Below are 15917 nucleotides of genomic sequence, written 5' to 3'. Positions count from 1 at the left end.
AACTTCCCTAACCCGGTGAAGGAAATAGACATACAAGCTCAGGAAGCACAGAGTCCCCCAAATAATATGCCCAGAGAGACCCACACCAAGAGGAGTCAGTCAAGGATTTCACGGGAACTTGTAAGGCAAACTCAGGGCTCTGTGGTTTCTTCCGTTCTGGGATTTCCCCTTTCGTTTCAGCTGCTCAGACAGCCACAGTCTGCCTTAGCCTCTCAGCCCAGTAAGACTGCCACTTTTTGTTTTATTCCCTGTGGGCCACATGAGGAAGTCACTTAAATATGATTTTATCCAATATTTTTCTCTTCAGTGCTTGAACCCCCTCCAGGTTTTGCATGTCTCCGGTTACTCTCCAGTGCATTTCAACAGAGTATATAATTATTGGTCAGAGGGTCTGATACAAGATGCTCTTGTCATTGCTGGAGCCAGACTGTGATCAGATGTCTCCACGTTATTTAAGATTAAACAAGATCCAACTTCATTTCTTTATCTGGGTGATGGTTACACCACTGTGTTCACCTAAAAATCTATGAAGGTTCACGGTTATATACTTGTGTCTACATGTGCTGTAAGTCCATAAAAAGTTTATTACAAGAAAAAACCAATTTCATGTTGGCACCCAGTTTAAAACCTCTCAGGGGCTTTCTTGTGGCCCCAGGATCAAACTGAGAACCCCCCTCTCTGGGACCTCTCTCCTGGCCACAACTCTGGCTACAAAAGCTCCCTTGCGGATCCCTAAATGAAATACACTAGCTCTTGTTCCTCCCTCTATCCCCACCTCCGTCACCCGACAGGGATAACTCCTACTTGTCCCTCGGGCTTCAATTTAAGCACCATCTCCTTGTAGAAGCTTTTCCTGACCACCAAATAAATGTTTCTTCTACTACACTTGAGGTGCCCTTTATTGTGTTCTCACAGCCCTAAGTTCCCTCCCCAGCCGCCACCTTAACAAGCATTCATTACACTAGCTTGCAGTGTCCAGTGACAACCTGAACAGCAGGAACCACACCTCCAGCTCCAAACCTAGTCCGAGCAAGAGCTCAGAGAATTTGCAAATGAACAAAATGCATGCTATCCTTCCTGGTAGTGTTAGTGCTGATGGGGCAGCTTGCTGCCAGATCCTGCCTCGGCAGTTTACGAAGGCTGGGGACCCAGAAGAGGCAGGCGTGCTATCCAGATTCCAGAGAACCGGCCCTAGCTCCGTCCCCAGGTAAGACAGGTAAGGAGAGCCCTCCTTCCTGTCCTTGCCCACTTCTTCTGTCAGATGCTGGGGGGAGAACTTTGAGCTCTAACAATCTGCCCTTACTAAACATAAAAGTTGAATGACTGACCAAGCAGCTTGGAAGGAGAGAGGAAGTTTATTGTGTAGAGCAGACCTTATTTTCATTACAGTACCAGGAAATTCATTCAATTCAGTCCGGGTGTAGACGGCTCTGGAGACACTTAGAGCCCTTTTTCCCAAGCACCTGGACCTCTGTTGCATTTAATGGAACAGAATTACAGTAAAATACAATCGTTTTTATAAAGAAAGTTTTTTTTAAGTACATCATTTCTTTAAAAGTCTAATATTTTTCTGTTTACCTTGTACCAAGGATAAGTGGTTGGAAAGCATGTACTTGACAAACTTTTACTCAAATTGTTGCCCTTAGGTTAATGTATTCTGATACTTTCATTCTGGAGAGGGATAAATTGTGACAAGTAAGGCGAGGCATAAATTACAGATGGGATGAAGGCCTTCACTCACTTGTGTTTTACTTCAATCTTCCACGTTTGGCGTCTGTGTTGCTAGGTAATTGGGGTAGACTCGGGAGACAGCCTCCTGCTTGCCAAAGAGTGACCGGAGTTTAAACTTTATGGAGAGCACGTCGCTGCTTAAAGCTGATTTTGTGGTTTGTTTTTCTAAATTGTCAGCATACCCTGAGCGGAAAGATCTTCTACTCAGTCCACTGACTCACTGCCACCTAGGAATGTCCTTTCTGTGTTAGATCAAGAGGTCAAAGACCACATAATAAAAGAGACATTGGTATCCTCCAGAGACTTTGAACTATCAGTAACGACCTGAGTTAATGAGCCTAATTTGCTTGAATTCAATCATATAATTACCAAAGTCCTGATTAAGATCTTTCCTCACTACACCAAGGCAAGGCAAACATGAGCTTAAATTAAAAAATGTTATCTCATTAAACTAGATACATTTATATTTAAGTTGATTAATTCCAATCATCCCACAAAAATGTCCCCATAAAATCAAATATTTAAAAAAACTAATTATTAAAATTACACAACAGTGGAATATATAAATAACTTTGCATACAATGCACCCGCCATTTGTGTTACCAAGAGGAAGTTTCCCTTAGGTGGCTTTACCAAAACATGTACAGTTCCATGAAATTTGATAGCAGTCTAATATTTTATTCAGAAAAAAATGTACTATACTAGATATTCCCTGTAACTCTTGAGTTGAATTATTTATTTTAATCATTCAGGGCAATTTCAGAAAACGATTGCTTTCAAGTACCCACATTTACTCATAGGGGAGGTGTGTGCTAAGAGGAGCCATTTTATACGCAGTGAGGGTGGGGTCTGACATGTCCCAAGTTACAGCATCAGTAAAGCAAAATTCCCAGCTACAGGAACCTGGGGTTTCCTTCCTCCCTATCACCTGGCCAGTCTCCTCCAAACACCACACAGCCTTCCCTAGCTTTCAGCCTTCATCTTGCACCACATCAAGGCTGTTTGTTCAGGCAGAGCCTTACCAGGGTTCATACCATGAGCACTTACAGGACAGCAGAGCAGATGAAGCTCCATTCTTGGAAACGCTGAGTCAATGTAAAATCTTTGCTCTCCCAAGAGGTGGGTTCACACAAGACGCCTACCACGATGCATGCACTTAGTAGGTAGGCAAACACCTGTTTGTTTCAACTTGAAATGCCATGTTTGACAGATTCAATACTTCATCAGTCTTATGGAAAGAGAACATGCCATCATTCTCAGCGTGGTAGTATTGAGTACAATGTTAAAACAAAACACAGGCATGTCCCCACAGCCCTAGCAGCAGGCTGTGTGTACAGGTGCTGGTCTCAGTCCAATACCACTGTTCATAGAACATAAATAGTCACACTGCTGCATGTCATTCTGACATGTCACATTATTTCACATCATTTTGGCACTGATTCAGAAAAATTTTCCATTACGGCATGATGAGAGGAGGGGAAAAATCCATTACACACAAATGGTGGTTAAAAACAATACACTGTGAACAGTTTCCAGAAGCTAGAATGTTCCAATGCAATCAATCCTCACTTCTTGGAAAAAAAACTCTCCTGTCTTTCTAGTGACAATTTGCTTTCATACAGTAAAGACGACAAAGCTGACCAAGACCAAATTTCAGTGGTAACATCGTTTCTTAGGGCATTAGAGGTTCATTTTGAAAGATGCTTATGGCACCTGAACCAAGAGTTACTGGCAAGAGAAGGAAGGCCCCAGATCATTTCAGAAGCAAGCTGGGTCTTGCATATTTCGATTCAACTATTAACAGGGTGGTGACAGGTGAGGGCAATGAGGACACACAGTACAGGAACAGATGTGACACTGTACCTTCCTCAAATGAAATATGCACAGAGACCTGGAACAAAGACACAGAGAAAGGTGGTCTGGGTCATGTCCCAAGGGAACTGGCATTTAAAAAGCCTATCCCAGTGACTTTAGCACTTCCGGCACAATCTCCCAGAAAAGAAACTGGGAAAATGCACAATTCTGTCCACAGCAGCAGAAGCCTCTCCTGCTGAACAAACGTTTTTTACCCTCACTTGTTCTAGCCCTTCAGCTGCTCTGACCTGGTGAGGGACAGGGCAGCAGGAACTCATGCTACAGCCTTTGTCACCAGCAATGATTCTGAGGGTCCTTTTCAGTGTTGGATCAATTTATCTAAAAATGTTTTGAGCTCCTCCTCCCCAATTTTAATGGAATTATAGAAGCAAACTCAAAAGCTCCTTCAGACTACCTAAGAAACTCCTAAGATAATGTGAATATGGAAAATATAAATTACCTGATATTTATCATAAGACTTTGATTTTTTTAAAAAGACTGCAAATCAGTATGTGACCTGGCATAGAAGAGTGAGGCCTTAGCTATCCATTCGCACCCACCTCGTGTTTCTAAAAAGCAGGCAGTATAAGCGTGCTTGCATGGGAGGGGGCGCCGTGCACCGCGTGCTCGTGCTGTGCCCTGCAGCCTGGGAGGCAGAGGGAAGGACCCGGAGCCCCACCCCACATGGGCCAACAGCACCCCAGAGGACCCCTCATGGGGGTCTCCCAGCCCGGCCCACTCACCAGGACAGGCTGCTCCAGGCCACCCTGGGCTGCTGAACAGACATAAAAAGCATCGGCTTAAGGGGCTTCTGTGGTTTCAAGATGCAACTGTGTGGAGTCAGAACAGGTGCAGCGCTGGCAACTACAAGCCAAAGGTGACCCACAGCACTAAACTGAAGGGACTATGAAAAAGTGTGTAAGAAAACCAGGAGATACACAGTCAAACCCTCCTGCTCTCAGATCTGGGAGTCTTTTGTAGAGAAAAGTCAGAGCCAACTGCCCCTGGGTCTGGCAGAGGAAACTCCTACACAGGAGGAGAGGGCAGGGACAGAGTGACCTTCCTGAGGGAGCCCGAGCCTTCACGCAGGCTCACTATGGCTGTATCCAGTAAGGAAATCATTAACGACATTTCTTTAGAAAGTGGAAAGAAAAAGTGAGTATTTTCACAAATACAAAAATTGTTTACAAAATAATTACCTAAAAAGTTCGCTGAGGTTGGGTTGGGAATAAGGACAATGTTTTCATTTCCAATTAGTCACAATGGTATTGATGGTTTATAAAGACAGCGGCCAATTTCCAGTCTTCCTCACCTGCTCCCACACCCCGGAGCCCTACTCCTACCCGCACCCCAACCCACCCCCATCCTGTCCCCAAGTTAATTTGCCCCGAGCTAACCCTGAAGACACACAATTGTTGGTTGGGTCTCAATTCAACGATGAACTAATGCTGGGGAGAAAACGCAGGCAAGACACAGGAGCGCCCTGGCCTAAACCTCGAGGTGCGAGGTGTAGACCTTGGACAGAGAGCTCCTGCCTGCGGCCCGGGCGGCGACTGCACCCCGCTGCCTGCCATCAGCGGAAGTGAGGAAGGACGCAGCGGTGAGGGATGCTCGGCTCCCACAGGGTTCCCGCAGCTGGGCTCCCACACAGGTGCTCACACAGCGGGTCGGCACCTGTGCGCTCTGGGTGGGAGCACCGGTGCTAGTGTACTCCCGTTGCTTTTGCCAATTTCCCTTCTAGAGCAGTTACAAGACTGCTCTTTGCAGAGTCCCCACAGCTCGGCCACTGGTCTTTCTCTGAGGTACAAATCCAAGGGAGCCTTAGCTCTGCAGAGGCGGAGCCCGTCGGTGTGCAGGAGTCAAAGGAAAGCTCAGAATCAAAGGCACGCAGCCTGCCCAGCCCGTTCATCAGCAGTTGTACAGACAAATCAGAAATCACTAGTGCTCAATATAAAAGTGTTTTTCACACCGTGTCATTTCCCATCCTTCTCTGGAGATCATAATTCTTCACGTTTCTGAGGTCCTATGGAAAAAGAGAACAATTAAAAAGAAAAGGGACTGTCCTCAAGTATAAAAATACAGACGGGGCATTTTCTATATTACAACCTGTCATTTGTGCCCAAGCCTCCAATTTATCTCTTTTTAAAATTTTTTAGGAACTTTAGTTTGGTGTGTTTGTGTTATATTTTGAAAGCAAAAACAAAATAAAAACGACAGTTTTATTTTTACAAACATTGAAATTACCAGCATATCCCTACTCAACGTGAACAGTTTTCAGGGTAGAGTATCTACTTCCAATAAAATGTAAATTTTTAGTCAAGTCTTTCTTGTTCCACTTAATAATACATAAATACTTTCCTATGTAGCAGTGTAGCTCATTTACCATTCTCTATTTTTGGAAGTTTAACTGTTTTTAACGCTTTTTGTTTATAAATATTAGTAAAATAAATTTCCCCATGTATATAACCTTTTTCTTCCGTTGAATTATTTCTTTAAGGTAAATTCTGGAGAGGAATTACTGAGGGAACACACATTGTAATGGCTCCTGGCGACAGAAGACTCACTGCTTTGTAACAAGGACTGTTCTCAGACACAAAGCTTCAGCACGGTGGACCCACAACAGTTCCATCACCATCTCCCCAACAAATGGCATTATCAGTATGTAATTTTTATCTATGTAGTAGATATTTAATCTGATTGCTGTTTCCTCAAATTCATTTATTATTTGTGTTTTCCTCTTATTTGAGCAGTAGTCTACATTCTTTGCCCATTTATCTGTGGAAATCCTTGAGGTTTTATTGATATACCTGAATTAATTATTTTTATGGTAAATACCCAACCTTTTAGCTATGATATTTAATATTATGATACAGTCTTCAGGATGTTTAGGTGAATCATTCAAGATCCATGTTCTTGAATTGCTTTTGTAAAATTAGTTTTGAGTTGAATAAATGTTAAAATCCAGAGCTCAGCTTATTAATAGTTTACAAAAGGTCACTTTTGTATTCTAATGATTTTTTTCAACTGGCTACCATTAGAGATACACATGAAACAGGGAAAGCATTAAATAGGAAAACAGTCCTTTCAATTCTTAGCCTAAGTTAAGTACAAACACTCCATCCCCACCCCAATATTCTTGTCTGAAAGAATTCCTTTTTTTCAAATCAATATGTACTTTGTCTTGATCCTAAATGTGTTCATTCACCAGTGCTCGGACAGATTTAATGAAAAACCAAGGAATCTGACAAGAGATCCCCCAAATAATGTCAGGTTTGGCTTATGTATCACAACTCATGAACCTAAATATCCATAATTAAAGCATCGTTTCTCAAAAAAAAGCAGGAGGGGGGAGGGAGGAAAGAAAGAGGCAAAAGTTGCATTAATAAAACCACTGTTTAGAAGGCCAACTGAAATAGGAAAATGAAAAATACACACTGGTGATGTCAGAATGAAAGGATTAATAAGTAATTCTTCTTTTCCTTTTATTTATGATTCTGTTGTTTTTGCAGTAAACAGAAATGAGAACTGCAAAGGAGCATTTGCCCAAAGACAAGGTTTTCCTACCTTCTTGGCGTGGGTCTTTTGTCTTCTCCTCATATAGCGCTCCTGTTTCCTTCTCCTTCTGAAAGCGGATCTGTAGTTGTTTGATTTCTTGATCGTAGTCCTGCCACTCTGGGACAATTCGAACAGCTGCTTCCAGCTTGGGCTCTTTGGTCATTGGATTATTACACTGTGAAAAAGCAAAATAACATCCTTCCACTGAGTGTAGAAAGGATACATGATACAGAATGCAAAGGTGTTTCTGTTCCTGCATTACAAGTGCTAACTGGACGAAAAGGACAATATGGAGGAACCAAATGATACATTAGCATTAGTAGTACCTTCACTGACTGTAAACAGTGAACACAGCCCCATCAGACACTAGAGGAGGTGACTTTCTGCCTCAAGCAGAAAAGAGATCTGCTTACTGTGAGTTGTTGTGCAGTCCCTCAACTATACAACAGCAGAGAAAAAGTAAAGAAGAATCTGCATTAAGAATGATCTAGTCATCACCTTGGACTAAGATACAGAAAAGAGCCGCAGAACGCTTACCAAATCAATTGTTTTTGCCCTTTTCTTAGAGGCGTCATCACACCACGTTTCACACCAAAGCCATTCTTGAGGGAGCGATTTAATTGGCACCTGGTGGATCATGTTATTGGGCAAATCCTGTTAGGTAAAGAAAATAAAACACAACAATCTAAAGTTGTGGGGAAATTTAAATAAATGCATAGCAAATTAGTGATGTTAGCTGCTCATTACACAACACACGCCAATCACAAAGTTTTACAGCTGAAAGGGTCCTTACCAAAAACCTTAGAGAAGCTAAAATATTTATGGTGCTTTTAAAATCCACAAAATTTAGAGGACTTACCCATACTTACCTTACTTGAAAACCGTAAGCTTAAAACTCACAACTAGCCTGCAGCTAGACTTCCCACCAGAGGGCAATTCTAAGAAAAATACTCAGGCCTTTGAAAGTCAATAAAAATAGAGTATAGTTCTTATATTTCACAGTTTTGCCTAAAGGAGGCTCTGAATCCATCTTGTCTACTGATGCCTGATCCCAAATGGATGAAGCCCACATGTTTTCTAGCCAACTATATACTCTACGCTTTGAAGCTTTTTCTCAGAAAACCTTTTGAGTTTGACATAAAATATTCCATTGTCCTAAAACAACCAGTATGACCTAGCAATTCCACTTCTGAGTATATACACAAAAGAATTGAAAGCAGGAACTCAAATAGATACTTACACCAATGTTCATAGAGGCATTATTCACAACAGCCAAAAGGTGGAAATATGCCAAATTTCCATCAACAGATAAATGGATAAGCAAAATATGGTATACTCATATACTGGAATATTACTGGATCTTAACAGGAAGAAAATTCTGATACATGCTACAACATGGATGAACCTTGAAAACATGCTAAGTGAAGTAAGTCACACACAAAAGGAAAAATATTGTATGATTCCAAAAGTACTTAGAATAGGCAAATTCACACAAACAGAAAATAGAACAGAGGTTACCAGGGACGGGGGGAGGGGGGAGCAAAGGAGAGGTTAATGTTTAATGGATACAGGGTTTCTCTTTGGGATGATAACAAATTTCTAGAGATGGACAATTACACAACACTGTAAATGTACTTAATACCACTGAATTGTACAACTAAAAATGATTAATTTTATGTTATGTATATTTTACCACAATTAAAAATGATAAGAAAGGTAAAATAAAGACACTTTCAGCAACAAAACTAAAAAAAATTTATTATTACTGAACTCACATTAAGGGAAATTAAAGGATATTCTTCAGGCAGATGGAAAATGACCCTACGTGGAAGCCCAGAAATGCAGGGAAGAAGGTAGAGTAACTAAAAAGGTAATTATGTGAGTAAGTCTGAATCTAGATAATGACTGTACTACACGAGAATAATAACTTTTTCTGGGGTTTAAAATAGAGAGAGATATAAAATACACAGCAACAAGGCATTTATGGTGAGATGAAGATAAATGGAGTTAATGAGTCCTAAGATGGAGCTACTCAAAATGTAGTATGCGGACTGACAGCAAGAAGCCTGCTAGGAATGCAGATTGTTAGGCCCCGCCGTATACATACTGAATCAGCTTGGGCGAATGGGACCCAGGAATGAATGCTTTAGTAAGTCCTCCAGGTTATTCTTTTATATATGCTGAAATTTGAGAAACACTGTTCTGTTTTTTGCACTGGGTGGTAGATGGATAAAATGCACCAATTAATATTAGCCTTTGAAAAGTCAGAAATGTATACTATAATTGCTAGGATAATCATTAAAAGAATTGCAAAAAAAGTGTATAGTGTAAGCTAATAGAGGGAAAATGAAAGTATAAAAAACTCTCAATCAATCTGAAAGAAATGGAGTAAGGAGAAAAAAAGAAACAGAATACATGGAGTAAGTAGGAGTACTATAGAAAAGCCAAACTCATTGGTGATTACATTAACTATAAATGGACTAAGTGTTCAAATTAATTGACTGTCACATGAAACGAAAAACAAACAGATACAAGTTATTTGTAAGAAGTAAAACTAAAACATAGGGATAAAGATTGAAAATAGAACAATTTTTTAAAAATACCATGTAGCACTAACTGAAAGGAAAACTCGTGCAGCTGCACTAATATTAAATGAAGCACACTTTTAAGGCCCAAAAATAAAAATAAAAGGTGTTACCAGTCTGAATTATATATAAGCCTTCTAAGTTTTTAGCCATTTAATAACATAGTCTCAAAATATGTAAAGCAAAATTTAACAAAGCCAAAAAACAAGATTTCACAGTATAGAAAAAAAAATTTTATCACAATTATCCCAGCAACTAATAGAAAAAGGACAGACAAAAGATACATAACAGGATATTGCTAAACTTGACCTAATGAACATAGAAAAATATTACACTTAACAACCGTATAATATAAAAACAGACAAAATGTTTACCAAAACTGACCATATCTGGGTCAAAAAGTAAATCTCAAATTTCAAATGCCTGAGAGCACACAGAATACATTCTCAGATCATAGAATAAATGAGCTAGAATAACAAAAATGTAACTGGAAAATCCCCATGTATTTGCCATCATTTTTAAATCACTCATGAGTTTAAAAAGAAGTCACAATGGAAACTAGAAACACATTGAACCTAACAAGGAAATTCTACACATAGAGCATGGAATGTAACCAAAGTCTTGCTGAGATAGAATTTGAAAATTTCAAATGAACTTAAATATCTATATCAAGAAATTAGAAAAAAATCAACAAATTAAAGAAAGTAAAAGATAAACAATAAACAAAAATTAGTAAAATAGGAAAGAAACACTGTAGACAAAATGAAAAAAATTAAAAGCTGGTTCTTTGAAAAGACTAATAAAACTGATAATTCCTAGGGAGTTGACCAAGGGAAAAAAAGGGAAAGCACAAATAAACAAGGCCAGGAATTGAGAGACAGAGAGAGAGACAGAGAGAGAGACAGAGAGAGAGAGAGAGAGAGAGAGAGAGAATGAGCGAGAGGGAGAGAAAGAGATAAGAAATCAGTACAGTTTCTACAGACTTTAAAGAGATTACTGGTATGATGGAAACATTCTAGTTCCTGATAGACATTTTTCAAAACTGATTAAATAGTACACTTAAGATCTGACATGTACTTAAGCATGTCACTGTACACAGCTATTTGTAAGAAATAGCTTAGTGACAATACGTTAGGAAATTTAGATACAACTTAACAAAAATAGTGATAAATGAAGTAATAGAAAATGTCTTTTTTTTTTAATTAAATTTATTGAGGTGACAATTGTTAGTAAAATTACATAGATTTCAGGTGTACAATTCTGTATTACATCATCTATAAATCCCATTGTGTGTTCATCACCCAGAGTCAGTTCTCCTTCCATCACCATATATTCGATCCCCCTTACCCATATCTCCCACCCCCCACCCCCCACAATGTCAAAAGTCCCATAACTCTTAAAGAAATTGGAGTCATAATTTAAACACAAAGAAATCTCTATGTGGCTGCACTAGTGAATTCTACCAAACATTTAAGAAACAAGGCCAATTGTACACAAACCAATTACAAGTAAATGAAAAAGGACAAAACCTAACTTATTTTATTAAGCTAACATTGCCTTGACACCAAAACCTAACAGGGATATCACAAGCCAATGTCACACAAAAACATAAATGCAAAATTCATACACAAATACTAGCAAAAAGAATCCAGGAATATATAAAAGAGGATAGTAAGTCATGATCAAGTTGTAATATATTATATTTCAAAAATTATATTAAGTATATAATTAACTATATTACAGAATAAGAGAGAAAAATCGTATTATCTCAGCAGATGTCGAAAACATAACATTTAACACACTAAATTAAAGAGAAAAAAGAGCAGCAAACTAGGAATTAAAGGAACTTCCTTAATCTGAGTGTGAGGTAGCTACAAAACAACCACAGCAAACATAATACTTGGTAGTGAAATGCTGAAATATTTTCTTTTGATTCAAGAATGTCCACAACCACTATTTCTGTTCAACAATATGTAAGTCATAACCAATGGAGAAAGCAAGAATCTTTGAAAATGTAACATTGGGAAAAAAAAGTAAAATTGTCATTATTTGTAGATAACATGAGTATGTATGTAGAAAACCCAAAAGTACATACAGATTGGCAAGGTAGCTGAATACACCAATGAACAAAACTCAACTGCAATTCTAGATACCAGCAACAAAAACCAAATTTTTAAAAAATAACTCTAACAAAGATGTACAAGATCTCTATAAAGAAAGTCATCTACATTATTGAGCGAAATTAAACACAACCCAAAAATAAAATCCTAGCAAGTGTTTTTTCCTCCTGAACTTGACAAACTGATTCTAAAATGTACACGGGAAAATAAAGGATAAAGAATACTCTAAGACACTCTTGAAGAAGAATGAGGTGGGAGGATTTGATTTACCAGCTACAGTAATTGAGATATTTGCAGTTATGGTTGTGAGACAAAGAGACCAATGGAATAAAATAAAGGACCAGAAACAAATCCATGCACATATGGGTACTTCATATCTGACAAAGGTGGCACTGTAGAGCAATGTGTTTTATTTTTAAAAAATCATGGGCCGGCCCAGCGGCTCAGGTGTTTGGAATGCCGCGCTCCTAATGCCGAGGTCGCCAGTTCGATTCCCACATGGGCCAGGGAGCTGCGCCCTCTACAGCTAAGATTGTGGACAACAGCTCTCCCTGGAGCTGGGCTGCCGTGAGCAGGCGGAGGTCGGCATGGGCTGCCGCGGGCTGCTGAGTGCTGCCACAGACTACCGTGTACTGCCAGGAGCGGCAGTGGCCAGTATGAGTGGGCGGCAGCTAGCGAGAAATGCAGTGAGCTGCTGTAAGCAGACGACCCATGACTGGCGACCAACTGCCTCAGCCCCGGGGGAGCGCAGGCTCATAATATCAGCATGGGCCATGGAGCTCTGTCTTACACAACTACACTGAGAAACAATGGCTTGAACCTGAGTGTGTGTGTGTGTGTGTGTGTGTGTGTGTGTGTGTGTGCGCGCGGAAGGGGGGAGGGCAGGGGGAAGGAAGGAGGGTGGGGGGAGAGGGGAGGGGGGGAGTGGGGGAGGGGGGGAGTGGGGGAGGGAGGAAATCATGCTGATAAAACTGTACGTACATATGTACATAAGAATGAAAGCTGAACTCTTATCTCACACCATACATAAAACAAATTCCTGTTAGAATATAGACTCTAAATGTGAAAGAAAAACAATAAAGTTCATATACAGAACATCTTCATAACCTTAACAACAGTCAAAAAGCATTAACCATAAAGGAAAATACTGACCAGCTGACTACAGAAGATATCAGTAAGAGAGTCAAAGTGGGAAATTTTCTAAAATTGATAGCTAACAAAGGATATACTATCAGCACATATAAAGAATGCCCGTAAATCAAGAAAAGCACTAAACAACCCAAATACTTAAATAAGCATGTCACAAAAGACAGTATCTAAACAGATGTAAACATACAAAATGGTATTCAACTTCATTATTAATTATGGAAATGTAAAATAAAACCACAATGGGAAGCAACATCAGCAAAAATGGCAGAGCATGGAGCTCTGACAATTCACCCAAAATTGGCAACTCAAAATCTGGCAAAAATAGTAAGAATAACTTCTTCAGAACTTTGGAAATTAACCAAAGACTTGCAGCAACCAAACGAGCATTGGAAACTCAAGAAAAATGGCTGCATGTTGGTAAGAATAGTGAACTTTGTGGTGTTTTAACTTGCACCCTACTCCCATTCTCCTCCTCTCCTTCAGCAGCAGAAATTAACCGCCTGCATTTCCATACTGGAGGAAGAAGGCTGAAGGTCTTTCAAAGCTTCATTCCTAAAGCACAGTCATTATTTGACCTGACTGGTCATTCCCTGGAAGACTGTACTGTAAAAGCTTATTTCTACTCAATCTCACTTGAACTTGCCCAATGCCAAAAGCTTCTCCTTAGCAGCACTTCTTGAATATATTAAGCTTCCTGAGGCTGCCTGAGGTAAAGCAAAGAACAAACGAACCAAAAATCTTTAAAGGAAAAGCTGAACAATAAGATATCCATAGAGACTTTGAAAAGAAAAGACATGCTCCTGGGAATACAGAAGGCAACATACATGTGAGGCTCTACATGCTCAGGGCTGTGCGCATAATTAAGAAGGACCTCAGATGGGCCAAGCTCTGGCTCTGGCTGGTCTCAGAGCTCTTTGTAAGGGAAAGCTGATGCTAAGGTAGAGCTGTAACCTGCCTGGCTGACTGCTGAGGATGTGCCCCTACATGTACCTAGAGGCATTGGGCAAAAACTGGGAGCAGTTGTAGGGATTCTGAGCCTTAGGAAATCTCGGTCCAATTTTAGTTAACCACTAAGCAAATCAGACAGACAAAAAATTCAGACTTCACAGAACTAGTTTAGAAGCCACAAACAAACAATTAGTACAAGCAGCAACAACAAACCCTGGTGAGGGGGAGGGGGGAGTCTGATTTCCAGAGTTGCCACACTGTATTATTTGAAATGTTTAGTTTTCAACAAAAATGAAGAGACATGCAAAAAACCCAAGAAAGAATGGCCCATATAGAGGAGAAAAAACAAGTAATAGAAACTATACTTTCAGAGGCACAAACATTGGACTTATAGGACAAAGACTTTAAGTGACGTATTTTAAATATGTTCAAATAACAAAAGGAAACCATGTCTAACAGAACTAAAAGAAGTATGAGGATAATGTTTGAAAAATTAGATAATATTAACAAAGCAATAGAAATTATATAAAAGAACCAAACAAAAAACCTGAAGTTGAAAAATACAATAACCGGAATGAACATTCACTGGAAGTGTTCAACCACAGATTTGAGCTACCAGAAAAAAAGAATCAGATCAACTGAGATCTATCCAGTCTCAAGAGCAGAAAGAAGGATGAAGAAAAATAAGTATAACCTCCGAGACCTATAGGACACCATCAAATATACCAACGTACACATAATGGGAGTCCCCAGAGAAAGGGGCAGACATATTTGAAGAAATAAAGAAAACTTCCCAAATTTGATAAAAACATTAATCTACAACATCCAAGAAACTCAATGAACTCCAAGTAGGATAAATTCAAAGAGACCTACACCTAGATACATCATAATCAAACTGTCAAAAGACAGTATTCTGTACCTAAAAACGAGCAAGAAAGATAAGAGTTGTCACAGACAAGGGATTTTCAAAGTTAACAGCTATTTCTCATCAGAAACCATGGAGGCCAGAAGGCTGTGGGACAATATATTCAAGCTACTGAAAGAAAAAACAGTCAAGCAGGAATTTTATATCCATCAAAAAATGAAGAAATTTAGACATTCCCCAAGAGTTGATAGCTCCAGAGCCACCCTACCAGAAATACTAAAGGGAGTTCTTCTGGCTGAAATGAAAGGACACTAGACAGTAATTCAAATCCACATGAAGAATTAAAGAGCACTAGTAAAGGTATGCAGGTAAATATAAAAAGACATATCAACGTGTTTCTTGTTTGGAACTCCTTTTTCCCCCATCTGATTTAAAAAACAACTACAAAAAGCAAGCAGAAATCTGTGTTGAAGGCATATAATGTGTAAACACATACATTGTATGACAATAACAGTATGGGAAGGGACAAGGCTATAGAGGAACAAAGTTTTTGTATACAACTGAAATTAAGTTGTTATTAATCTAAACTAGATTGTCATAAATTAAAGTGTTAATGATAATCATCAAGACAATCACTAAGAAAATAACCAAAAAATGTAGAGTAAAAGAAACAAGGGAATTAAAATGTCTATATAACATATGAGGAACACAAAAAAACAAGAGGACATAAAGAAAACAAATAGGAAATGGCAGATGTAAATCCTACCTCACTAATAATTACATTAAATGTAAATGCATTAAACTCTCCAATTGAAAGCCACATGGGATGCCAGCTCACACCTACCAAATTAACAGACTGACAATAAGTATTGGTTAAAACATAAAACAACAGGAATTCTTACATGACGGATGGGAGTATAAATTAAAAATACTTTGGAATACTGTTTGGAATTATCTAGTAAAGAAAAAGATACACAAATCTAATGACCCAGCAATTCTACTTGTAGTTGTACACATGACAGAAATACGTGTACATGTGCATGAATGACCACAGCAGCATCCCCCGTGGAAGACACAAATGGAAAATTACCCAAATGCAGAATAGAAAAA

The 15917-nt window shown here is 39.2% G+C and overlaps 1 protein-coding gene across 5 annotated transcripts in view; it reads right to left on the bottom strand.

Annotated features, from left to right (window-relative positions):
* Positions 1-1336: 1336 nt before the first annotated feature.
* Positions 1337-15917, bottom strand: part of UGGT1 (UDP-glucose glycoprotein glucosyltransferase 1) — a 124887-nt gene continuing 110306 nt past the window's right edge. For all 5 annotated transcript variants that reach the window (XM_019717989.2, XM_019717992.2, XM_019717991.2 and 2 more), the window contains 3 exons: positions 7678-7794; positions 7150-7315; positions 1337-5608 (listed from right to left, as the gene is read on the bottom strand). In XM_019717989.2, the coding sequence (XP_019573548.2) occupies positions 5583-5608; positions 7150-7315; positions 7678-7794 (309 nt within the window). In that variant the 3' untranslated portion in view covers positions 1337-5582. The remainder of the gene's footprint in view (positions 5609-7149; positions 7316-7677; positions 7795-15917) is intronic.

Source organism: Rhinolophus sinicus, linkage group LG01 (genome assembly GCF_036562045.2).
Source record: "Rhinolophus sinicus isolate RSC01 linkage group LG01, ASM3656204v1, whole genome shotgun sequence".
NCBI classification, from domain to species: domain Eukaryota; kingdom Metazoa; phylum Chordata; class Mammalia; order Chiroptera; family Rhinolophidae; genus Rhinolophus; species Rhinolophus sinicus.
Note: the sequence above shows the minus strand (reverse complement) of the source record. Positions and strands in the feature narration are given on the sequence as shown.